This window comes from Lepidochelys olivacea (genome assembly GCF_965140295.1).
Source record: "Lepidochelys olivacea isolate rLepOli2 genome assembly, chromosome: 20".
NCBI classification, from domain to species: domain Eukaryota; kingdom Metazoa; phylum Chordata; order Testudines; family Cheloniidae; genus Lepidochelys; species Lepidochelys olivacea.
Window position 1 is genome coordinate 19,674,565 of NC_140430.1, and position 26,163 is coordinate 19,700,727.

The 26,163-nt window shown below is 49.9% G+C and overlaps 1 protein-coding gene across 1 annotated transcript in view; it reads right to left on the reverse strand.

Moving 5' to 3' along the window:
* The window catches only part of CACNA1A (calcium voltage-gated channel subunit alpha1 A), a 179,965-nt gene extending 165,634 nt beyond the window's left edge, over window positions 1-14,331 (reverse strand). Inside the window, exon 1 of the mRNA XM_084610174.1 lies at window positions 14,066-14,331. Within this exon, the coding sequence (XP_084466300.1) occupies window positions 14,066-14,307 (242 nt within the window). The 5' untranslated portion in view covers window positions 14,308-14,331. The remainder of the gene's footprint in view (window positions 1-14,065) is intronic.
* Between the last annotated feature and the right edge of the window lie 11,832 nt (window positions 14,332-26,163).

Here is a 26,163-nt window from a genome sequence, read left to right on the forward strand (position 1 = left end):
GGTGATGAGCGTGCCCAAGGCTGCACTAGCAAAGCAAAGAGGCCAATTTTGGAGTCAGTCCAGCAACTGCAGAGCTTCAACCCCCAGCAGTAACCACATATACCACACTCCCTCCCAGCGCTGGGAACAGGCCCCACAAGCCCTTGCTCCTAGTCCCCTGCTGGGTCTTCTAGATCGCACTCCCTCCCAGAGCCAGGAGTCCTGACTCTTAGACCCCGTTGTTCCAATCACGAGAACACCCCAACTCCCAGAGCCAAGAATAGAACCCGGAATCCTGTAACTCTGTGCCTCACAATGTCTTTTCTCTGCATCCCCTTCTCCAACAGTGAGGGCCTCTATTTAAAAAAAACCCACAAAAACACAGTATTCTACAGTAATTGCCGCACCTGTTGCAGTATCCTGTCATGAGCTGCATCGTTTGTGGGATATCACTGCAGTATTTCCTTTCAATAAAGGTGATTCCAACACTGGTATAAGGGAAAAACACGACCGAATGTCCATGGGACCTTTGGCTGAGGCTCTGGGCTGGGTTTAACTCAGAGACTGTCCAATGAGATGCATCTCTGGTACCCACATCCCCACTATAGGGCATGGGGACTACTGACACTCCCAGTCCCTAGCCATCAGAACACCCATCCATGTATGCCTAGGGCACCATCACTGCGGTGTCTAGGTGCCAGCATGGGGCAACCTGGTGTAACTTCAGCCAGATTCTCACAGCACTGGCATTGTAAGACGCTCTGGCACCTTAGTGGCAGCAGCAGATGCATTCTGTCTACATGGCGAAGCAGCACTGAAATGGTTAATGGACAGACTCGCTTTGTAGCTGGCAGCTTCACAAGTTTCTTAGAAGTAACACAACAAGTTCTGTTGCACCCATGGATGTCTCTAAACCCCAGCACCAGACTGCAAATCCCAGCTGCAGCACGAGCTCTTGCCAGGAGCAGCAGCAACCTAGACATCTTAGGTGGCTCAGTAACAAACTACAGAACCTTTCAGACCTGCAAGGTCTGTAGCGACCACACGTCACTGAGCACACTGGCCCACGTGAAATGAGTTTGGTGGGTCTCACAAAGGTGTGCGTATTACTAGAATCAGCAGCCCCAGCAAGGAGACTGAGGATTGAATGGGCACAGGGACCGAACTCCCGTCTCCCCTGAGAAAGTGCGTCCCTCTGGGACAGTGGTGGGGGAAGCTTGCCCTGCTTTGGGAATACGCAGAAGATTCAGGCTGCAAGGCTGCGATGCAGCCACTTTTCCCAGCGCTGGATTCCTTTAAAGCCACAGGCGCATTTAGCAGGAGAGCGGAGGCACTCGGCACATCTTCTGCTGCCAAGGTGAGCAGGAAGGTAGCACAGGGACCCTGCGGTGAGGTGGACAAGGGCGTGGGTGGAACCTGCATGACACATGTCTGTGTCTGGTACATCGGAGCTGGGCCAGCCATTGCTCCTGCCCCCCACCCCCGGCCTGTGCAGCCCTTCTCCTGCAATGCCACGGTGGCAGAGGAGAGACACAGAGAAGGATGCATACCCTCCTCCCTACCTACTCCTTAGCATACTCCCCCCAAGCCCTGGGCATGCTAAATTCCTTTTCTGATCTGATTCCTTATTGTCACAGCAGCTGCTGGAGCAGGCGGCAGAGGGAAATCACAGAGAGAATTGAACCAGCAGAAAAAAAAATCACAGCAGCAACAGAATTTCCACCCTGAAGGAGAGTGGCAAAGTGGGGTCACTCCCACACTGCCCCCTCAGACTCACCCACCCCCTTCACTCCATACAGATGCTTCTTCCCTGTACCCCCCTCCAGGACTGATCTTCAGAGACGTTGAGTATCCATAGCTTCCCATTGGTTTCAGTGAGGGTTACAGGTGCTCGATGCCTCTGAAAATTAGGCCCCCAGAACATTAGGGTCCTAATGTGCCCCACAGGCCAAACTGCGGGTCCTCAAAAGCAGCCCCTGGCTAAGCACTAAGCTGATCAACTGGAGGCTTTTTGTGTTGGGTGAGGTCAACCAACAACCAATTTCTGCTCACCTCTCCAAGACAACAGCAGCATATCTTCCCAGGTGTCACTATGGTGCGCAAGGGCCCCTCAGAATCTCACAGCAGCGCTGGGCTTCATAGTCTCCTGCCCTAATACCATAGGCCCCTGCCATCTGAGCCAGAGGACAATCTCTCCTCTTGCAGTAAAGGGCCTAGGACATACGGTGGAGTACTTCTGAGCCCACAGGACAGTGGTACGACAGCCAGTTCATTATACTACTTCATGTGAGTAGCGCCTCTGTGTACAGGAATCTCAAAGGGCTTTGAAAAGGGTGGGTGGGGTAAGACACATAGAGGAGAAATGCCTTCCTTGAGGCAACAGAATGAGTTAATGAAAGAACTGGGAATAGAACCCCTGAGACCTGGCCCCCAGTTCCCCTGGCTCTAGCCACTAGACAATACTGCTTGCAGTTCTGTAATCTGTTCGGGTAGAAAGATCTGTTTGACCCACTGTCACCTCGGTCACAGCTTCAGCTTACTCAAACTGTGTAGTGAATGCTTATAATCAGCCACCTTGATCCCGGCTGCTGGGGACTCGTTGGTGGATGGTGGGATTAGAGGCATGGAAATCACAAGGCAGGAAAGGAAAAATGAGAGGAAGACCAGGAGGAAGCAAAAGAAATGAACTTCAAGACACAAGGACAGAAAAGTGGCTTTTTCAGGTCTCCTATTTCCTTTCTGTACCCAAACATCTGAAATTTCACTCTTGCAAAGCAGCGACTGACAGGGGGAGAGAGGAGACTGTGCTTCACAGAGTGACGAGAGGGATCTGACATGCTTGTCTTGTTGATTATTCACATTGCCACCCTGGGGGCTTTTTTACATGCTGACATTCAACCCTACCGCGGCCGCTGTGTGGGAGAAAGCGGCGGGGAGGGCATTAGAGGCAGGTTTGATGAAGCTGAGGCCTGCACGTAGGGTCCATTACATTTCACTTAGGCTATAGAGTCCAGTTGGAACATTTTGCTGGCTAGAGGGTTTTCTCCCTGTAAACTACCCATGGTCCCTTCTCTCATGCCACCTTCACCCACTTTCCTCTTCTGATCCATGTCACAAGTCACGGTCACATTGCTGATGAAATCCATTTCCTCCAACTGTCCTTCCAACCAGGAAGTCACTTTATCTTCCTTTTGCTGTCACATGGCCATGGCTGTGGCCAAATCGCTTTGGAGAAAAGCAAAAACCTCACCTCTTCCTGCTCACAGGCAAAGCTTCATCTGAAGAACTCGAGGCCCAAATATTTTGGAAGGCGCAGAGGCTGGCCAAACTCATCCAAGGTTTGGAGGCAGGAAACTCAGTAGGAAGATACCTGTGAGTCAGGGCTGAACAGAGATTTTCAGGGCCCTGGGCAAAATCTGAAAGGAAGGCTACCCACCTTTCAAAAAAATTACCAGAGGGAGGCCCCAGGGACAAGGGATTGGAGAGCAAGCCTGCTCCCCAGTACCCCTGCAGTGGCGGCTCCTGCCCTATGGGGCTGGGCCCAGCTCCCTGCTCCAGCTCCCTGCTCCAGGTGTTGCAACCTGGCACATGGAGTTGCAGGCCACTCAGGTTTGGCCTGGCATCATGATGGAGAGGCAGCCAGGCCAAACATGAGTGGCACGTGACCCCGTGTGCCAAGTCCCAAGTCCATTCAGTTTGGGGGCCCTCTCGAAGGGGGCGGGGAAAACTATCCCTTATGCCCTCCCACCCCCTTGGGAGGCCCTGCTGTGAATCACAAAGAGGATCCCAATCCCACATGCAAAGATCCCTAGTTCGGATGAGTTACTTGCATTCACCAGCTGGGAGCAGAAATACCCCCAAAGAGCCTGGATGCCTGCGATTTTGAGACCAGCTTTGCGGACGGTCTTTGGTGCTTTTCTGAACTCTAAATGCCGGTACTTCAAAGTGCCTCTGTCACCAACGTTGACTCATTATTACAGGGCGGGGCGGGAATGACGAGATGGTTAAGGCACAGGACTGAAAGTCAGGACTCCTGGTTCTTTTCCCAGCTATGGCGATCCTGAATTCCACTCCCAAGACTCCTAATTCCCAGTCCCAGGTTCTGACCAGTAGATTTTCACTGACCTCATTCTCTCCAAGATCTGAGAAAAGAACCTAGGTGATCTTACTCCCACTACCCTCATCTAAACACTAGACCTCATTAATAATGATACCTAGCTGTTATCTAGGGCTTTTCATCAGTAGCCTCAAAGTGCTTTACACAAGAAGTCAGCATCATCGTCCCCATTTTTGAGATGGGGAAACTGAGGCACAGAGAGGGGACATGACTTGCCTAAGGTCACCCAGCAGCAGAGCTGGGAATAGAACCCAGTCCAAACCAGTGCTCTGTCCTCTAGACTACACTGCCTCCTATTCATCTCCTCCTCCTCCCAGAGTGGGGAACAGGAATATGCCATGCCCCTCTCTATATCGTGGATACTCTTAGGGGGTAGTTCTCCAAGAAAGCACATGGCCAAAGTGCAGCCATGACTTCCATTCTCACCATGTGGTCTGTAATAACCAAAAATGAAGCCTCCACCGCCTTGCTGTTTGCTCCGGCCCTGGCTTGCTGTCTCTGGTGTGCACTGTAGGGTGGGGGATGCCCATTCTCTTTCCTCTCAGGCACTTAACTGAAATGGGCCTTTTGCTTGAGAGCTCCTATTGTGGCCTGCTGCCGCCTGCTTCCCAGAGCGTGAAGGGGTTAATGGATTTCCCAGCAGGTCGCTCTGCTGCACTTAACAGACTCCTGGTCTCAGCACTTTCAAATTTCAGGGCATTGGGAGGCAGCTGATCCGGGGGAGGGGGAAGGCAGTGCTGGCTGCCGGCCCTTGGCCAGGGGAGGGGAGCAGCCACAGAGGGAAAAACGAAGCAGAGACTTGGGGATCCTGCACAATTACTCAGGCCCTGGTATAAAACCCGGGGAAGATCTACCCAGTCCTGGTCACCTGCTGCAGAGGAAGGGAAAACAGGGTCTTTAGATGCACAGGGACACTCAGGATATGTCTACACCGCAGTTAGAAATCCACAGCCGGTCCAAGCCAGCAGACTTGGGCTTGTGGGGTTCGGATTAAGGGGCTGTTTAACTGCGGTATAGATGTTTCGGCTGGGGCTGGAGCATGAGCTCTGGGAGCATCCCGTCTCGCAGGGTCTCAGAACCCCGACTCCAGTCTGAGCCCAAATGTCTACACTGCAATTCACCAGCCCCTTAGCCCGAACCCTGGGAGCCCGAGTGGGTCTTTAATTGTACTGTAGACAGACCCTTAGACAACTAGAGAGAGCACACAACAGAGGGTATAATGAAGAGCCAGGCAGCCACCTCTTATGCATCTCTAATATCTAACCCAGACTAAAGGGGGATTTAGGAGGGATCTTCCACAGCATTCATCAGACCCTGTGAACCAACACACATGCATAATATTGATCTGGCCAGTATATGAGCACCACTGTCCTCTGCTGGATGGACTCAGAACAGCTCAGTTGTGTGTCATAGGCCCTGTAACAGATCCTGGAGAGTATCCTTTTTAGCTCAAGGCCTGTTCTTTAGGAGATAAGGATCTGGCTTCTATCCCTGCAAGAGGCAACTGTGAATGTCCTATATATGCATGTATCCCCCTTTCACGGTTTCTTGTTTATTTAAGAGCCCCTCTGGTCTTTCGCTGCAAATACAGACCCTGCTTGCAACTGAGGCAGCTCAGAAGTTAGGGAATCAGTCAGGGGAGCTGCAGGGGGGCAGAGGTCTCAGTCGCAGCTCCTAAAGTCAACTGCTGCTCGTGGCACTGTCAGGCAGACTCTGCTGCTGACAGGTGGAACCCAAGACCCCTTTGAATTGCCAATGAGGGAGTCAGGGAAAACTTCAGGCCAGAGAGGAGAGAAGAAGGACCCTTATCAGGACAGAGGTGTTACCTGACCCTGCCCTCCTCAGAATTACCTAGGAGCAAGCAAATGGATATGAACTGCATCCTACAGCAGTTCTTAGCTACACCAGAACTAGCAGGTTGTGCGGGGGAGGCTGGGTTGCGGGGGTTGGATTGTTTACTCTACAGCTTTGTTTCTCTTCTCCCTCGCTAATTTAAATAAAGCTCCTTTCTCGGTTTCCCAGGCAAACTGTGTATGTTGCCACTGCTCCCATTAGTGCGAGAGGGTGACATTGCATCAGGCCAGTACAGAGTCCTGGGCGGGGGGCCTGAACCTCCCTAGCCTCGCACCTTGTGCAATCATTTGTGCAGGGACTGTCTTTTTGTTCTCCATTTGTACAGTGCCTGGCACAGTGGGGTTCTGGTCCATGAGGGGGGCTTCTAGGCGCTACCGTAATACACCAAATAGATAATGTACAGCACCCAGCACAATGAGGTCTTGGTCCATGACGGTCTCCTAGGCGCTACCGAAATAGAAATGAATAATGACAATAACACCCAGAGCCTCGGCCTGGCGGCTGCTGGTTTTCCAGAGAGGACTGGATGTACTGCTCAGAAAGGACTTGCAGGATTTCAGACAGGCAACTGAAGTGAGTGAGGGCGGAAGTGTGTAGCTAGCTGGCCTTGTTGGAGGTAACTGGCAGGTCTGATATAGGGGCTCCTTTAGAAGGATTAGAGCTTTATCACCCCAGTGCAAGCTGGCAAGGAGTGCCCTATCTGCGGGCACCTGTGGGCGATAAATGCTGAGCTGAGGGAGCTTCCCTTTACAGTCAAACCTGCAGCTCTCATTACATTCTGGTCACACAGATGGAACAACAGTGAGGGGGAGACAAGCAGAAGGCCAGAGAGAGAGGAGCTTTAGGAAATGAGAAGCAGGAGGTCTATTAATCAGGCCCCTGTGACAGTAATAAATCTCCCTCTTTGAATGACCAATGTGTTGCTATAATTAAAGCTGAGCAGGAGAAAGCTAGATGCACACCGCGGCTGGGCGGAGGCTTTTGAGGGCACACTGCGGATTCTGCTGCTACAAGGTGGTGCAGGAGTAAGACACATGGGTCTTTGCCCACACATTTCCATTCACCAGGGAAACCCACACACAGAGCCACCCCCTCTCACACACACACACACATACACTCCTTGGACACTCACCACTTGGCCAACAGATGCAGGGAACTCCAGGGGCTCCTCCTCAGAAGAGCCCTGTCCTGGATGGAGTAGGAGGTGAGGGGCTTAGCCCTTGCTTTGGGAGGGGGTGAGGATAGGGAAAGTGTAGCCCTCCTGTGAATCACGCAGCTGCATGTAGCAAGGGGCGTGCCCCTAAGGCCATACATGAGTGTTAAACAGAAATGACGATGGAAGAGTAACTCCTGAGCTATATGAAGCATTGCAAGGGTTTCTGGGAGCACAGAAAAGGACCGCGGTTCACATCAAGGCTCAGAGCAAAGGCGGGGGCCCTCAGTGAGGTTGGCATGAACCCATTTTCCACTTGTAGTTCCCAGGGATACGCACTGTCCTGGAAGTTCAGGGCCCGATAACCCCTAAATCCAAATCAAAGCTCAGTCAAACCCCACCAGGCCTGAGCTTCCCTGGTCTGTTTTTGCACAATTCTGCACTTTCATCCAAAGGACCTCAGTGTGCTAAACAAACTGAGCGGGCCTCGCACCTAGGGAGGCTTCTATCATCCCCGTTGTATGGGGGGGAAACGGAGGCACAGAGAAGCGACCTGCGTAGGCTTACTCAGCATGTCCATGGTAAAGCTGACAAGTGGAGTCTAGATGCTGTCACCTCCTCTAACTCTTAGCCCACCGCTGCCCCCTCAGAACTAGGGAGAGAGAGTCCTGACTCCCAATCCCCCCTAGTCTAATGACTAGATCACACTCCACCATCCTGGAGCCAGGAATAGAATGCAGGAGTCCCAATTCCCAGCACCAGAGATAAGAAGGAGCCATGAAGAGAATGACTATGCTTGGCAATGATTCAAATGGGACATTTTATTTGCCTCCCCTTCATTCCCAGCCACTGGAATCTCTTCCCAGCTTGGGCAGCCTTTGGGAGTCCAACATCGCCACCTGGTGTGCTCGAAGGGGATTGTGCAGGAGCAAGAAATAAGGTCCCACAGAAATGGAAACACCAAAGGGAATGGTTTCAGAGTAACAGCCGTGTTAGTCTGTATTCGCAAAAAGAAAAGGAATACTTGTGGCACCTTAGAGACTAACCAATTTATTTGAGCATAAGCTTTCGTGAGCTACAGCTCACTTCATCGGATGCATACTTTGGAAAGTGTAGAAGATCTTTTTATACACAAAAAGCATGAAAAAATACCTCCCCCCCACCCCACTCTCCTGCTGGTAATAGCTTATCTAAAGTGATCACTCTCCTTACAATGTGTATGATAATCAAGTTGGGCCATTTCCAGCACAAATCCAGGTTTTCTCTCCCACCCACCCCCCCCACAAACCCACTCTTCTGTTGGTAATAGCTTATCTAAAGTGACCACTCTCCTTACAATGTTTATAATAATCAAGGTGGGCCATTTCCAGCACAAATCCAGGGTTTAACAAGAACGTCTGGGGTGGGGAGGTAAGAAAAAACAAGGGGAAATAGGTTACCTTGCATAATGACTTAGCCACTCCCAGTCTCTATTCAAGCCTAAATTCATTGTATCCAATTTGCAAATGAATTCCAATTCAGCAGTCTCTCGCTGGAGTCTGGATTTGGAGTTTTTTTGTTATAATATCGCAACTTTCATGTCTGTAATCACGTGACCAGAGAGATTGAAGAGTTCTCCGACTGGTTTATGAATGTTATAATTCTTGACATCTGATTTGTGTCCATTTATTCTTTTACGTAGAGACTGTCCAGTTTGACCAATGTAAATGGCAGAGGGGCATTGCTGGCACATGATGGCATATATCACATTGGTGGATGTGCAGGTGAACGAGCCTCTGATAGTGTGGCTGATGTTCTTAGGCCCTGTGATGGTGTCCCCTGAATAGATATGTGGGCACAGTTGGCAACGGGCTTTGTTGCAAGGATAGGTTCCTGGGTTAGTGGTTCTGTTGTGTGGTATGTGGTTGCTGGTGAGTATTCGCTTTAGGTTGGGGGGCTGTCTGTAGGCAAGGACTGGCCTGTCTCCCAAGATTTGTGAGAGTGTTGGGTCATCCTTCATGATAGGTTGTAGATCCTTAATAATGTGTTGGAGGGTGTCATAAATATAAAGGGAAGGGTAAACCCCTTTGAAATCCCTCCTGGCCAGGGGAAAGCTCCTCTCACCTGTAAAGGGTTAAGAAGCTAAAGGTAACCTCGCTGGCACCTGACCAAAATGACCAATGAGGAGACAAGATACTTTCAAAAGCTGGGAGGAGGGAGAGAAACAAAGGGTCTGTGTGTCTGTCTATAGTCTGTCTTTGTCGGGGATAGACCAGGAATGGAGTCTTAGAACTTTTAGTAAGTAATCTATCTAGGTATGTGTTAGATTATGAGTTCTTTAAATGGCTGAGAAAAGAATTGTGCTGAATAGAATAACTATTTCTGTCTGTGTATCTTTTTTGTAACTTAAGGTTTTGCCTAGAGGGGTTCTCTATGTTTTTGAATCTAATTACCCAGTAAGATATCTACCATCCTGATTTTACAGGGGGGATTTCTTCATTTCTATTTACTTCTATTTTTATTAAAAGTCTTCTTGTAAGAAACTGAATGCTTTTTCATTGTTCTCAGATCCAAGGGTTTGGGTCTGTGGTCACCTATGCAAATTGGTGAGGCTTTTTATCCAACATTTCCCAGGAAAGGGGGGGTGCAAGTGTTGGGAGGATTGTTCATTGTTCTTAAGATCCAAGGGTCTGGGTCTGTAGTCACCTAGGCAAATTGGTGAGGCTTTTTACCAAACCTTGTCCAGGAAGTGGGGTGCAAGGTTTTGGGAAGTATTTTGGGGGGAAGGACGCGTCCAAACAGCTCTTCCCCCAGTAACCAGTATTAGTTTGGTGGTGGTAGCGGCCAGTCCAAAGACAACGGGTGGAAAATTTTGTACCTTGGGGAAGTTTTTACCTAAGCTGGTAAAGATAAGCTTAGGAGGTTTTTCATGCAGGTCCCCACATCTGTACCCTAGAGTTCAGAGTGGGGGAGGAACCTTGACAGAGGGGTTTTAGTTGGGGGCTGAAGGTGACGGTTAGTGGCGTTCTGTTATTTTCTTTGTCAGGCCTGTCCTGTAGTAGGTGACTTCTGGGAACTCTTCTGGCTCTATCAATCTGTTTCTTCACTTCTGCAGGTGGGTATTGTAGTTGTAAGAATGCTTGATAGAGATCTTGTAGGTGTTTGTCTCTGTCAGATGGGTTGGAGCAAATGTGGTTGTATCACAGAGCTTGGCTGTAGACAATAGATCATGTGGTGTGGTCAGGGTGAAAGCTGGAGGCATGTAGGTGGGAATAGCGGTCAGTAGGCTTCCAGTATAGGGTGGTGTTTATGTGACCATCGTTTATTAGCACTGTAGTGTCCAGGAAGTGGATCTTTTGTGTGGACTGGACCAGGCTGAGGTTGATGGTGGGATGGAAATTGTTGAAATCATGGTGGAATTCCTCAAGGGCTTCTTTTCCATGGGTCCAGATGATGAAGATGTCATCAATATAGCGCAAGTAGAGTAGGGGCGTTAGGGGACGAGAGCTGAGGAAGCGTTGTTCTAAGTCAGCCATAAAAATGTTGGCATACTGTGGGACCATGTGGGTACCCATAGCAGTGCCGCTGATCTGAAGGTATACATTGTCCCCAAATGTAAAATAGTTATGGGTGAGGACAAAGTCACAAAGTTCAGCCACCAGGTTAGCCGTGATGTTATCGGGGATAGTGTTCCTGACAGCTTGTAGTCCATCTTTGTGTGGAATGTTGGTGTAGAGGGCTTCTACATCCATAGTGGCCAGGATGGTGTTATCAGGAAGATCACCGACGGATTGTAGTTTCCTCAGGAAGTCAGTGGTGTCTCGAAGGTAGTTGGGAGTGCTGGTCGCGTAGGGCCTGAGGAGGGAGTCTACATAGCCAGACAATCCTGCTGTCAGGGTGCCAATGCCTGAGATAATGGGGCGCCCAGGATTTCCAGGTTTATGGATCTTGGGTAGCAGATAGAATATTCCAGGTCAGGGTTCCAGGGGTGTGTCTGTGCGGATTTGATCTTGTGCTTTTTCAGGGAGTTTCTTAAGCAGATGGTGGAGTTTCTTTTGGTAACTCTCAGTGGGATCAGAGGGTAATGGCTTGTAAAAAGTGGTGTTGGAGAGCTGCCGAGCAGCCTCTTGTTCATATTCTGACCTATTCATGATGGCAACAGCACCTCCTCTGTCAGCCTTTTTGATTATGATGTCAGAATTGTTTCTGAGGCTGTGGATGGCATTGTGTTCTGCACGGCTGAGGTTATGGGGCAAGTGATGCTGCTTTTCCACAATTTCAGCCCGTGCACGTCGGCGGAAGCACTCTATGTAGAAATCCAGTCTGTTGTTTCGACCTTCAGGAGGAGTCCATCCAGAATCCTTCTTTTTGTAGCGTTGGTAGGGAGGTCTCTGTGGATTAGTATGTTGTTCAGAGGTATGTTGGAAATATTCCTTGAGTCGGAGACGTTGAAAATAGGATTCTAGGTCACCACAGAACTGTATCATGTTCGTGGGGGTGGAGGGGCAGAAGGAGAGGCCCCGAGATAGGATAGCTGCTTCTGCTGGGCTAAGAGAATAGTTGGATAGGTTAATAATATTGCTGGGTGGGTTGAGGGAACCATTGCTGTGGCCCCTTGTGGCATGTAGTAGTTTAGAAAGTTTAGTGTCCTTTTTCTTTTGTAGAGAAGCAAAGTGTGTGTTGTATATGTAAGTGGTCACTTTAGATAAGCTATTACCAACAGGGGAGTGGGTTTGTGGGCGGGGGGGGAGAGAAAACCTGGATTTGTGCTGGAAATGGCCCAACTTGATTATCATACACATTGTAAGGAGAGTGATCACTTTAGATAAGCTATTACCAGCAGGAGAGTGGGGTGGGGGGAGGTATTTTTTCATGCTTTTTGTGTTTAAAAAGATCTTCTACACTTTCCACAGTATGCATCCGATGAAGTGAGCTGTAGCTCGCGGAAGCTTATGCTCAAATAAATTGGTTAGTCTCTAAGGTGCCACAAGTACTCCTTTTCTTTTTGCGAATACAGACTAACATGGCTGCTACTCTGAAACCTGTCAAATAAATTGGCTAGTCTCTAAGGTGCCACAAGTACTCCTTTTCTTTTTACCAAAGGGAATATTGTTGGGACGGGGGAGATGAGTCATCAGCAGCTTGATACCAAGTGATAGGCACATTCAAAGCTCTATCAGATCTATAGCATCATTCTTCTAAATCGGCCTGTTGTGCTTTCCAAACAAACAGTACAAACTTTGCACACAGAAACCACTCACCCACCCACTGAAACTCAGCCACCTCTGGGATAGGACTGTGCATTTAAAAGCCCATAGCAAGGCTGCTTATCACATTAGGACCGGAAGTGAAAGGGAATTCTGTATCCAGTTGAAACTGCAAGGAGAATTCAGGGCCGCAAACTAGAATTATCTAGCTTGGAATTAGACCAATCATCTTGAGCTAACACTGGGACTCCTGCAAAAAGTGCCACATGATCTTTAATGACCACAAGTCTCGTTATGACAGCTAATTTGAACATGGGTGCCTCTAGCAGCATAACACCCTTTACAAGGCTGGCGTCAGCACTGAGCCAGAGACGAGAGCACCCAAAGACACCATCCATGGCACAGAGGAGAGCACCCTACACTAGATCACCAGCATCACTCAGTTTTCTTCTCTGTACACTGAGCAAGCCTACACCTGCTTCGCTGGTAAGAGCTTACTGTACCACAGCACAGGATGGCTCAGCTGCAGCTCCCGTAGCTACTACCCATGTCAGCTGCATTTAGCAATCACATTATAGCAGGACTATTTTTCACACTCCCTGCTATTCCCTGGCATCAGGGTATCCCCTTCACCCCAACCCCTCCCATCAGGGGCCTCCCTCAGCCTGTAGTAACACCATGATCCTCTGGTGGATATAGCAGCATTTCCAAGGCAACAAGCTGGGATTTCTTAAAACCAGAAAGAAAGATAACAGGTTGGAAAGCGAGGGAAGTGAGTCTGAGGGACCAGGAGGGAGGGGGAAGGAGGTGGCCAGGTACATCAAAATCAGTGTTAACCATTAACGCAAATGTGGAGTTCTTCCGAAATGAGATTAATTCACAAAGTCTGGGGGCCTGAGCAGCCACCAGATGTCAGCAGACTGCTGACACAGGACCTAGGGATTAGATCCAAAGCACGGTGCAAAATGACGTCAGAAGGGAAGGATTTGAATATACAAGAGGATTTGCAGTTCCAGATCAGACCAATGGGACCATCTAGCCCAGTGTCCCCCAACTCGCTGCTGGACTGGATTGGACCAATGGGCCTATCTATCTCAGTACCCTCCCATATCAGATGCACTGGATGAGCCCAATGGGATCATCTAGCCCCAGTATCCCTACCCCTCCATTCCTGCTGCATTGGATCAGCCTAATGGGGCCCACTAAGTAGGTACCCTCCCCTTCCCTACCACACGAGATCACACTGTAGCCTGGTAGCCCAGTGGTTCTCAACCTTCTTCCATTTGCAGACCCTGAAAAAATTTCAAATGGAGGTGCGGACCCCACTGGAAATCTTAGAGATAGTCTGCAAACCCCCAGGGGTCTGGAGACCCCAGGTTGAGAACCACTGCAGTAGCCCCTCCTACCCTGGAACACTGGGACAGACCACTGGTCCATATATCAGACTGATGGCTCCTCTAGCTTGGTATCCCCCGCCCCGCCCCGCTGTGCTGGATCAGTGGTCTGTAGTAGGGCCCCCTGGGGGAATCCATATCGGTACCATGTTTTCAGGTATCCTCTAAGTTGCCTGGAACTGTGGAGTAGCTAGAGGAGTGGGAGCTCATAGATGGAGGCCTCCAGTGATGGGGAAGTCAAAAGAGCAAGAAGCAAGCCTTGGTTTCCCCAGGGCATGGTCTTTCATGGAAAACAAAATGGCACACAGTGACTGATCTGACCCCCTGTGACCTGGTTGACAGAACTGCCAGCCCTACTGCATGGAACTGGCCTTCTACTTACTCCCACTCCTTGCGCCGTGCCTGGGGGGTGCTGTGGATCTTGTGGGCTTGATGTGCCATGATGACATCACGGTGGTCCACCACACCACCGCGCCTCTTGAATGAGGGGGCCTCCTGGCTGGGGCTCATCTGGTGGTACTGCATGTCCTGGAAGCTGGGGAAGCCACCGTGGAAGGGGTAGTCCGGGGTGGCTGGCCCACGGCCCTCGTGCACGGCGTCATAGTAGCTGGGAGGCGACAGCATGGAAGTGTGGACCACGGTATGTTTCGCCATCCATGGGTCTTTCCAGATGGCTGTGAATGGAAAGCTGTGGAGACAGGACACATAAGGGGGTCAGGAGGAGATCAATTCTGTGAAAAGAATGGGATGGGGGAGAGGGCAGAAACACACCCCTCCTTCCCTGGTGTGAGGCAGGACTGAGAGGGGGAGAGACAGAACCAGTGCCGTGATGGAGTAGGAGAGAAGTACAGAGATTCCTGTACACAGGAGGAGAGAGGGGTCCAGTGATTATAGCTGGCAACTGTAGGTCAGGACTTCTGGGTTCTAGTCCCACCTCTAAGAGAGAATGTTGGTCAAATGGTAGCGCTGGGACTCCTGGGTTCTAACTGCAGCTCTGAGACCATCATCCACAGAGAATTATGTGGTTTAGTGTTAGAGCTTTTAAAACCTTTAATATTGATGGAGGCAAAACACGGGAGGTGTGTGGGGGGGGTCCTTTTAGATAGAGGAAAGGCAAAGGGAGGAATCCTTTCACACATTGCCAAAACAGTCCACATCCGTTGTTTGAGAGTGGCTTGCACCCCTCTGCTGAGCGAACAGCACTGCCTCCACCATAGTGTCCCCCTTTTCTCTCTCTCTCTCTCTCACACACACACGTCCTGAATTCGCACTGCGTTCTGCTGTCTCAAGAAACACACAGGCCTAGCTGTCCCTCCTTCTGGTATGATCATTAAGCAGAGCACCCACTATGCAGATTTGATACGTGCGGGAGGAGGAGGGCCGGGTACAGTAAATGGGTCCGATGGAGAATTATTGGAAATGTCATGGTTCTAACACCCTCCATTTTCTCCAAGGTTCACATCTGAGTTGAATTTAGCAAGAGCTGGAGAGGTATCTTGAGGAGGGTTAAGAGTTTTTTTCAGATATTCTTTCAGATGTCATTCAGTGAAATATTGCCCTGCAGTTATATGGGTGTGGGATGGGAAGACGTGATATTATTATTATTTATTATTTGTATTACCTTCACTTCTAGGGACCCTAGTTATATGCCAGGATCTCATTGTGCTAGGCACTGTACAAAGAGCAAAGACAGTCTCTTCCCCAAGGAGCTTATAATCTAAGTATCAGACAACAGATGGATATAGACAGACAAGGGAGTATAAGAAAACAATGAGACAATATTGCCTTGCACAATGGGCATCGTAAGGTTAGGACTCCAGGACTTCTATCTATTACTCTCGGATAGGACTGGGTCCAGTAGTTAGAGCAGAAGATTGGATGTCAGGGCTGCTGAGTTGACTTCCTGATTCTGGGAGGAAAACATGGCTTAGTGGTAGGAGCAAGGTATTGAGATTTAGGGCACCAGGGTTTTGTCCTTGGGTTTGGGAGGAAGTGAGGTGGCTAGAGCAAGGGGTGTATGAATCAGATGTGCTTGCTGCCTGAAGAGCTCCCAATCTAATCATAGACAGGATGTGACGAATGGGGGTGACAAACAGAAGGGAGCAGATGAGGACGGTGACAGGATCATGCCATTAGTGAGGCTGGGGTTGGGCACATCTTGCTAGAGCAAGTGGAATTCTTTTAAAAAGAACAGGAGGACTTGTGGCACCTTAGAGACTAACACATTTATTTGAGCAGAAGCTTTCGTGAGCTACAGCTCACTTCATCGGATGCATTCAGTGGAAAATACAGTGGGGAGATTTATATACATAGAGAACATGAAACAATGGGTGTTACCATACACACTGTAACAAGAGAATGATCACTTAAGGTGAGCTATTACCAGCAGGAGTTGCGGGGGAACCTTTTGTAGTGATAATCAAGGTGGGGCATTTCCAGCAGCTGACAAGAACATCTGAGGAACAGTGGGGTGTGGAGGGGGGGAATAAACATGGGGAAATAGTTTTACTTTTATAAGAATAAATATTACAGTTGAATCCCTCCTCAGGAGCACGTCTCCGGGCGAGGCTGCAATGAAGACTGGGCGCAACAGAACAGGGAGGGCGCTCCATGTGGAGGGGGTGAACTGGAAAGTGATGCGGAGATGGATGTAGAAGAAGCGGTTACTTCTTCCATACACATGGAGCCAGCACTGACTTGCCATCCAGGTGGCTTTTAGATGTAAGGAAAAACAACAATTACGTGTCTCAGGGACAAACAGAGAGCAAGAGCAGTGTCTATGTATGTGCGTCTCCTTAGACACATTTTGAAGCTGGATCGGCGCTTCAGGGAGGTTTGGCTCTGGGAGTCCAATTCCAATCCTTCTCTATCAATCCATCTTACTTCAAACTGGTGTTTAAAGCTCTAAGAAATACACTTGCTCTTTCAAATTTTGTTCTGGCACCTTGGAGATTTTACAAATTAGGCACATTTCAGACATTAAAAAATATAAATAAAAGATAAAGAGCCACCTCTGAGGATTTCTAACGTAAACACCAGCCCAACATGAGTTTTTGAATCCACAGCTTGGTACAGAGGAGCAAAAATAAAAACAGCCCTCGCGGCGAGCACCAAATGGATCATTTAAAAATGTCCGTGTGTTAAATTGGCCACCAGGGGGAGCTCTGAGCACCCTGAGAGATGCTGGAAACATTCTGGCAGAGAATTAATTTGTTAAAATGGAACTATTTTTTTAAAAAATCAAGAAAAATATGCTTAGGAACATAAGGATAGCCATATCGGGTCAGCCCAGCAGCCCAGTATCCTGTCTCTGACGATGGCCAGCGTCAGATCCTTCAGCTGAAGGTCCAAGAGGGATAATCTGCGCTCTTGTGAAGACGCAAGTTAACTGCCTTAAATTAATTTAGGCCTGTTAAAACAGAGCCAGAATGTTAGCTTGCATCTACTTGAGTTCAGGGCAGGCCTAGCTAGGTCATTAGTCAAGCCTGACCTAAACGCATGAGATCTTGCATTTATAAATGCATGAAACAATTAAGCATCATCATATGGAGCATGTGGCCTGGTTAAAACTGCCGGCTTGCAGAAAGAAAAGGCATTTCCCTAACAGTTGGACTCACTCACTGCAATTTGCTGTGGGACTTGAGAGAAGCAATTACCAGCAGAGCTGGGCAAAGTTTCCTGAATTCCAAAATTTCAAATATCCACAAAAAAGCAAAGGCGAAAATTCAAAAGGTTTAGCATGAACTTTTCCTCCTCTGTTTTCTAACCAGCCCTAATTAGAGGGGCAAAGGCCCACATTTTCAAAAGCAGCCTGCAGCACCTACAATCTAACTGCAGTCAGTACAAGTGAAAGGGATCACCATTAGCTGTGTAGGGCCTATAATACACCAATTCCGTCCTGTAGAGGCAGTGGTCTCACGCTCTCACACATGCACGCATCAGTTCGTTACGGTATTATGTCCATTTTCCAGATGGAAAAGCTGAGGCACAGAGAGAGGAAGCGACTTCCCAAGGTCACACAAGTCAGTGGCAGAGCTGGCACAGAAGCCAGGAATCCTGTTTCCCTCTCATAAAACTCACCCTTAAAGCCTGAAAGCTCTCTGGGGTAGAGACTGTCATACACTACATGTTCCTACTGTACTTAGTCCCATGAGACTCTGACCTGGCTGAAGCCTCTTGATCGATTCATGTTGATGCTGCTTCAATATAAATAAGAATCAACACGAGCTTTCCCTGAATCGTGATGTGGTGGGAAGGCCTGTGTGTTCCAATGCTGGTGGGAGTTTCAGCTCCTGGAATAGCCACCCAAGTCAGGCAGGTCAAAAGTTAGGAACCAGAAGAAAAGCTGCCAAGTGGCTCTCCAGATGGGGGGTTGAATAATAGGCCAACAACTGATCCTCGTGAAAAAGTGGAGTTATAGAAACACAACGCTGCAGCCATTCTGGCAAACAACATGATAGGCAGGCCTGGCAGAGCCTTGTTTATGCCCTAAGTGACATCTGATGACATGGGGAGGATTTAGATTCTGAATGATCACAAGACCATGCTCTCTCTCCCTGGTAATACTTAGCACAGGGTGCTTTTAGTCTTCAAAGTGCTGTACAAACATTAGCTGAGGGCTGGTTTACACTAGAAAATTAGATCGACCCAAATACGTCATTCAGGGGTGTGAAAAATCTACATCCCTAGCGATACAGTTAAGCCAACCTAAGTCCCAGTGTAGACAGCACCATGCTGACGGAAGAATTCTTCTGTCAACTGAGATACCACCTCTCGGGGAGGTGGAGAAGCCCACCTGTCTCACTGTAGTGTCCACGCTGAAGGACTTCAGTGGCCCTGTAGCTGTACTCCTATAGCAGAATGAGCTCCTCAGGCATGTGGGGGGCAGGGGCTCCTTCACACAGGAAACTCCAAACAAGATGGGAACCTGTCATCCCTTCTCCTCTATTTCTCTGCAACAAAGTTTCTTGTCTATTTCGGCTAAACTAGCCCTCCTCTTCCTGCAGAGATGAGCTGAGACCAAGTGAGTTTGCACAAAAAGAGGCTGAAGGTACATCTACACTGCAAATGGAGAAGTGATTGCAAAGCAGGGAGGGCTGCCCATGCTAGCTTCAATCTAGCTGGCGTAGGTAACAAGAGCAGTGAAGAGCAGCATGGACACGGGGCAGGGATCGCTCAGTGGTTTGAGCATTGGCCTGCTAAACCCCAGGGTTGTGAGTTCAATCCTTGAGGGGGCCATTTAGGGATCTGGGGCAAAAACTGGGGATCGGTCCTGCTTTGAGCAGGGGGTTGGACCAGATGTCTCCTGAGGTCCCTTCCAACCCCGATATTCTATGATTCGATGACCCCGGCATGGGCCAGCAATCCAAGCACATAGCCGGGGTCCATGGTAGGCCGGTAGTGGGGCAGGAGTGTGCACTGAAGCTGCCCCCACTCCCCACACCAGCTAGAACGGGCATGTCCACCCGAGCTGCAAGCACGCTTTTGCCGGGGTCTAGACATATCTTGAGGCTCAGCCTGTCGCCCAGCAAGGAGTTCCGGCCCTGACTCAGTGCAGATTGGTGGCTGCTGGGGTTTGCCACTTCTTTAGGGTCCAGTCTCCAATACAGTTGTTAGCTGAGTTTGTCACCAGTTAGCGGCATGGAAAGGGATTCTGTCCATACACCACACAGCCGATACGCTCTTAGTAACTGGGGAAGTTAACAGTCTTTCTCTCAGTGCATGGGTTAGGTATTTTTTAGGGCATCTCCTCTAACATGCCTGTGTAACTGACTGCACTGCATCTCCTTCCACAGAGCTCTAGTAGGACACTCCAGTGAATCACCTCATGTGTTTCTCTGAATAACTATTGCCTGCCGAGCTAGGGTGACCAGGTGTGTCCGGTTTTCGACCAGAACACCCGGTCGAAAAGGGATCCTGGCAGCTCTGGTCGGCACTGCTGACTGGACTGTTGACTGTCCAGTTGGCAGTGCCACGCAGCGGGGCTGGCAGGCTCCCCGCTAGCCTCCGCACCGCACAGCTCCTGGGAAGCAGCCGGCATGTCCCCCCTCCAGCTCCTACGTGTAGAGGTAGCCAGGGGGCTCCGCACGCTGCCCCCGCCCCAAGCACCACCACCACAGCTGCCAGTGGCTGGGAACCATGGCCAAAAGGAGTGCAGGGGCAGCGCCTGCAGACAGGGCAGCGTGCAGAGCTGCCTGGCTGCGCCTCTGTGTAAGAGAGCCGGAGTGGGGACATGCTGTTGCTTCCAGGAGCTGCTTGAGGTAAGTGCCGCCTGGAGCCTGCACCCCTGACCCCTTCCTGGGCCCCAACCCCCTGCCCCAGCCCTGATCCCCCTCCCATCCTCTGAACCCCTCAGTCCCAGCTTGGAGCACCCCCAAACCCCTCATCCCCAGCCCCACCTCAGAGCCCACAAACCCAGCTGGAGCCCTTTCCCCCCACCCATGCCCCAACCTCCTGCCCCAGCCCGGAACCCGTCCCACAACCTGAACCCCTCATTTCTGGCCCCACCACGGAACCTGTACACCCAGCCAGAGCCCTCACTCCCTCCAGCACCCCAGCCCCCTGAACCAGCCCGGTGAAAATGAGTGAGTGAGTGAGGGTGGGGAGAGCAAGCGACAGAGGGAGGGGGGGATGGAGTGAGTGGGGGCGGGGGCTTAAAAAGGGATGAGACATTGGCGAGGCGTCAGAGGAGGGGCAGGGAATGGGTATTCAGTTTTGTGCGAGTAGAAAGTTGGCAACCCTAGCAGAGCCACTAGTCTCCAGAGTGCACTGGTGCAAACACATTCAGCCAGCATGAGTGGGGCAGATATCTGATCACTATGAACCTAAGGCTGAATTGGAAACGGTGCCCTAGAAGTAAAAGGCCCCTTAGCCCATCACTGATTCCCACCCTCAGTCCTACCAACCTGGGACCACAATGAAGCTGTCACCCCTAGAGGGGAAAGGCCCTGGGTGCCATTCCTCAGCCCTGAGCCAGCCTGTCCCCTTGACCTGAGGCCAGCTTCCCTGTCTCAGTACAAACTGGGACAGGGAATGGTCGGGGTGGCACCTATCACAGCCCAGAAACAGGCAGAACAGGACAGCTGCTGCTGCCAGGCTGCAGAGAAGAGGTAAGAGAGACAGAGTGAGCTTTGATGAGAACTCAGCAAACATTGCTCTCTGGAGCCCCAGCTGCAGCAGAAGGCATGAGCGCCTGGCATGTACACAAAACAAACCTGCCACGGCTTCCGTGGCACATGTGTGTCTATCGTTTAAAAAAAACCTTAGCAGAAAGCATGGGGGAGGGGTATATTTACACAGGAGTAAGGTGGGGAGGATGCTGATCTGTTTGCAAATTTACAGCAAATAGATTTAATAGACGGCTGAGAGGTAGGACCAGAGGTATCAGGGATGGGCAAGAACCCACTGAGTTGGGGATACTGGATTGAGATCGAGAGCCTTTCATCTCCACCTCTCTGGTTCTAGTCTTTGTTCTGGGAAGGGACTGTGGTCTATTGGTGAGAACAGACAGCTTGCGAGACTTCCAACTAGTCATGTCACCTCTCGTGCCTCAGATTACCCCTCCCTAAAATTCAGTCTGAGATTTTCAAAGGAGTCTGATCTGAGGGAGTCAAATTTCAGTGGGATTTGGGCACCTTTGAAAATCACAGCTTTAGTCTGTAAGCTCTTCCTAGCAGGGACAGTCTCCCACAGTATTATTGCCAGCAAGTTAAAAAAGTATGGATTGGATGACTGGACTATAAAGTGGATAGAAAGCTGGCTAGCTTGTCGGGCTCAACAGGTAGTGATCAATGGCTTGATGTCTAGTTGGCAGCTGGCATCAAGCAGAGAACCCAAGGGGTCAGTCCTGGGGCCGGTTTTGTTCAACATCTTTATTAATGATGTGGATGATGGGATGGATTGCACCCCCAGCAAGTTCACAGATGACACTAAGCTGGGGGGAGTGGTAGATACGCTGGAGGATAGGGATAGGGTCCAGAGTGACCTAGACAAATTGGAGGATTGGACCAAATGAAATCTGATGAGGTTCAACAAGGACAAGTGCAGAGTCCTGCACTTAGGACAGAAGAATCCCATGCGCTGCTACAGGCTGGGGACCAACTGGCTAAGCAGCAGTTCTGCAGGAAAGGACCTTGGGATTACAGTGGATAAGAAGCTGGATATGAATCAGCAGTGTACCCTTGTTGCCAAGAAGGCTAACGGCATATTGGGCTGCATTAGTAGGAGCATTGCCAGCAGATTGAGGGAAGTGATTATTCTCCTCTATTTGTCACTGGTGAGGCCACATCTGGAGTATTGCGTTCAGTTTTGGGCCCCCCACTACAGAAAGGCTGTGGACAAATTGGAGAGAGTCTAGCAGAGGGCAACGAACAGGATCGGGGCTGGGACTTACATGACTTACGAGGAGAGGCTGAGGAAACTGGGCTTGTTTAGTCTGCAGAAGAGAAGAATGAACGGGAATTTGATAGCTGCCTTCACCTACCTGAAGCGGGGTTCCAAAGAGGATGAAGCTCAGCTGTTCTCAGGGGTGGCAGATGACAGAACGAGGAGCAATGGTCTCAAGTTGCAGTGGGGGAGGTCTAGGATGGACATTAGAAACACACTTTCATGAGGAGGGTGGTGAAGCACTGGAACAGGTTCCCTAGGGAGGTGGTGCACTCTCCATCCTTAGAGGTTTTTAAGGCCCGACTTGACAAAGCCCTGGCTGGGATGATTTAGTTGGGGTTGGTCCTGCTTTGAGCAGGGGGATGGACTAGATACCTCCTGAGGTCCCTTCCAACCCTGATATTCTGTGATTCTATGATTCCTCGATGTCTGTACAGTGCTGTGCACAGCAACGGAGCTGCAAACATAAAGAGTTGGGCAAACAGCTGATTTTTTGGGTTGGTGGCAGTTCCAAAAATTTGAAAAAAAAAATAGCTCAGGTTGACGTAAATCTGCGGGGGGTTTGGGGGAGAATTTTCAGTGAATCAAGAAAGTCCATGTTGGACCTTTTTCTAGAGTGGGGATTCCAACCTGAGTTGCTTATGTCCCAGGTGAGGGCCTGAGCCACTGAGCTAAAGGGCTTGGGGGGGGGAGGTGCGGGGGGAAGAAAAAGGCGGTTACAGCAGTAGCCGTACCTCTCCACCTCCCCTTTCTCCCCTCCTCTGCCCATTTTGTGAATGGCCAAAACTCCTTGTGTCAAATTCTCCAATCATTTCAGGTTGACCAAAATGGCATTTTTCATCAAATAAACTATTCATCTGGAAATTTTTGCTCAGCTCTAATCCTAATACAATGGGGCTAATACCTATCTCCCAGGGGAGCGAGGCTGTGAGGTTTAGTTGTTTGGGCAGAAAGAGTTAAGTAGAAAGACCTAAGGGCTAGGCAGCCCTAGCCTATAGGATAGCAGCAGCAAAGCATTAGCCATTCCCCCAGCTCCTCTCACACTGCTGCTGTTGCCAAGGCTTTGTGATCACTGCCCAGGACCCGTGGCGAGAATGGAATAGCCGTGGGCACAGCTGGGTGAGCAATTCCCATCACTCATTAACAATTTTCTGCTGCAATGGGCCAGTGACTTCCCACCGAAGCCATTAGGTTAATGTCTCCATGATTAAAACACGCACAAGCGCACAGCGAATGCCTGTGGAGACTCAGCAAAGGGGACGGCTGGACTGCTGTGCGTGGTACCGTAACCACCACATAAGGTGCTCTCATGCTGACATTTCATTCTCTGATGACCCAGATCGTGGTAGCCAACCTTAGTCTCCTCATATGCAGTCAACGAGGTGAGGGGAAATAAAGACTGTACTCTTAACCCATTCAAATTTGCCCAGCTCTGCTGGATACATAAGAGCACAAATATCCCCTTCAGATGCCTGGTCCCATGTACCTAGCCAGCATGTGGGGGCCAAAATCCCACCCCACGCTGGCTGTGTCATCACTGAGGAGCTGAGGGAGCCGCTAGCACTGAAGAAGCTCTGTTATCATAGAGCAGCCACTGACATATGTCACGTGGACCATGCTAGGCCAAGAGTTCCTTAAAATTCACAGTGCAAACAAGCCAGCCCCTTTGCCCAGGCTTCTTCTGATAGCACTTCACACCACTACCACTGAAGATGCTGAAAGATAAACCAGCAGAAAAAGAGTTAAAGTGTGTCACCCTCTCATGGCTTAAAGCTGTCTAGCACCTTTCATCCCCAAGTACAGAGTACAGGATCTGCGTAGAGGTCATTTCACCCACCAGGGGTCACACCAGTTGTTTAAGAGTGAACAGCAACGCCGCCCAACAGTTTGAGACAGGAAGTGAAGGATAATGCCATTTCCAGTTGAAACCACTGGGCGATTTAGGGATGAAGAATAAAATTACCTAAACTGGGATTTGCTCAAGGCATCAGTGCTAATCTCCCATTTCTTGAGCAAACTACCAGGAGACCTTTAAGGAGCACAAATGGCCAGGCCCCAGGTCTGCGTGTGACTTTTCTTGCAGTTCAGTGCCTGCTAGCACCAAGCTGATTTAGTACTGCCTTAAGTGGAAGGATGCCCCCTAATAATGAATCATCAACCCCACTTCGCACGACACCTGGATTTTCCTTAGCTGACCAGCCAGGTGCTGATTCAGCCTGACCCAGTTTAGCATCTGAAGTGTGAGCAGAGGAGCTCCACACAGATCAGAAACGGAGGGAGGAGTGTTTGCAGGGATTCAGCCAGAAGAGGCCACATGCCCAGAAACCTACAGCCAAAAGCAGTGATCATTACTGTTTCTCCTGACACAGGCTGTGGCCCCTAGAATCCTGCTCCCATCCTGAAAGAGTGCAAAGAGTTACCACTTGCAGGGCAAGTGCCAGGAATAAAACCCAGGAGTCCTGACTCCCTTGATATCTATCAATATATGGATTTTCTGTAGTGCCAATCAATATAGTACATCCTGGTTCTAACCACTAGACCCAGGAGTCTCAAAACCTAATTCTGTTGCTTTAACCACTAGACCACACTCTCTCTCCCCCCCACAGAAACAGAAGTCCTGAGCCCCCATCATCTGAGCTAGCCACCTTACAATAATTCCTTCCAAAGCTAGGAATAGAACCCAGGTCTCTCAGATACTTTCCTCACCCCCACAGCTCATACTCAGACCTGACTGTCTGCTTTTAACCATTAAACTACATTGTCTTCCCTGATGCACGACAGATAACAAGAACAGGCAGAGATTTCAGACCTGAAGGATTTTCTTCTCACTGCCCACCTGTCTGTCACCCAGATCCAGCTCTCTGCCGGAAACAGAATGTTTTTGCATCTCTACAGATGGATCTGCCGTGCGAGCGTCTCCCAGCAGCTACAGCACAAGCTGCTTCCCTATGCAGCACACTTCCTGGTGGGGTTTTCCCCAGGTCATGTGCTCCCTAAAAACCTATCAATAATCTTAATAATAATGACCAAATGATAGTTGTAATGCTTTACACAGCTGTACCACTTGGATCTCAAAGCACCTGGTGGACTCTACACTGCACAGCACCACTGAGGTAAGTCTTAGTAATAGTCGGATATAGGGACTGTTGTAAGAAATACGTTATTATTATTTATTAGGTGTATCATGGTAGTGCCCGGGAGCCCCAGTCATGACCCAGGACCTCATTGTGCTAGCTGCTGTACCCTGTTTATTAGGTGCATTACAGTACCGCCTAGGAGCCCCAGTAACAGATCAGGACTCCATCATACTGGGCACTGTACAGTATTTATTAGGTATATTACAGCAGCACCTAGGAGCCCCAGCCATGGTCCAGGCCCCCATTGGGCTCGGGGCTGTACAGACACAGAACAAAGAGTCAGCCTCTGCCCCCAAAGGTCTTCTAATCTCAGTAGTATTATACTTCACCAATGGAGAAATGGAGGCACAAGACGGTAAATTGGCGTTTCCCTGCATAGCACAGACAGCCGGCTGTGAGGGGAGTGAGGTGTGGAGGACAGAAGGGCTCATTCTCTGATCATTAGAAACCCGCACTGAATGGTTTCCAGTTAATCTCCGTAGGGGGAATGATCCCCCTTTGCAGAATCCTTTTGCCCAGACCAGTGGAATCTGAAGACTTTTATCAAGGGCTGGCTTGACAGACCCAGAAACTGAATCTTCCATAAAGGTACAGTCAGGGCAGCACGCTCCACCCCTTCCCACACACCCTAGTATGCCTCACCTTGCCATGGAGGGGCCTCCTCTAGGGAGGGTCTCCTGGCTTGCTCTGTCCTTGGCCTGTCTGTGGAGACAGCCAACAGGGGCTCATTATCACAGCCACTTTGCGAAGCTGAATCCTTGCCAGGCTGGGAACTGCACTGAGAATCCACCAACTTCTTTCACACAGGGGCCTCCAAACAGCTGCCACATGGCTAAAAGAAGACCAGGCATGGTGGTGTCTTTGTGATGGGGACCTCGTCCTACCAGAAGCTGGGCTGAGCCCCATCTGACTCATTCCATGCTTAAGCCATTACACAGCTGTCAGATGGGGACAACTT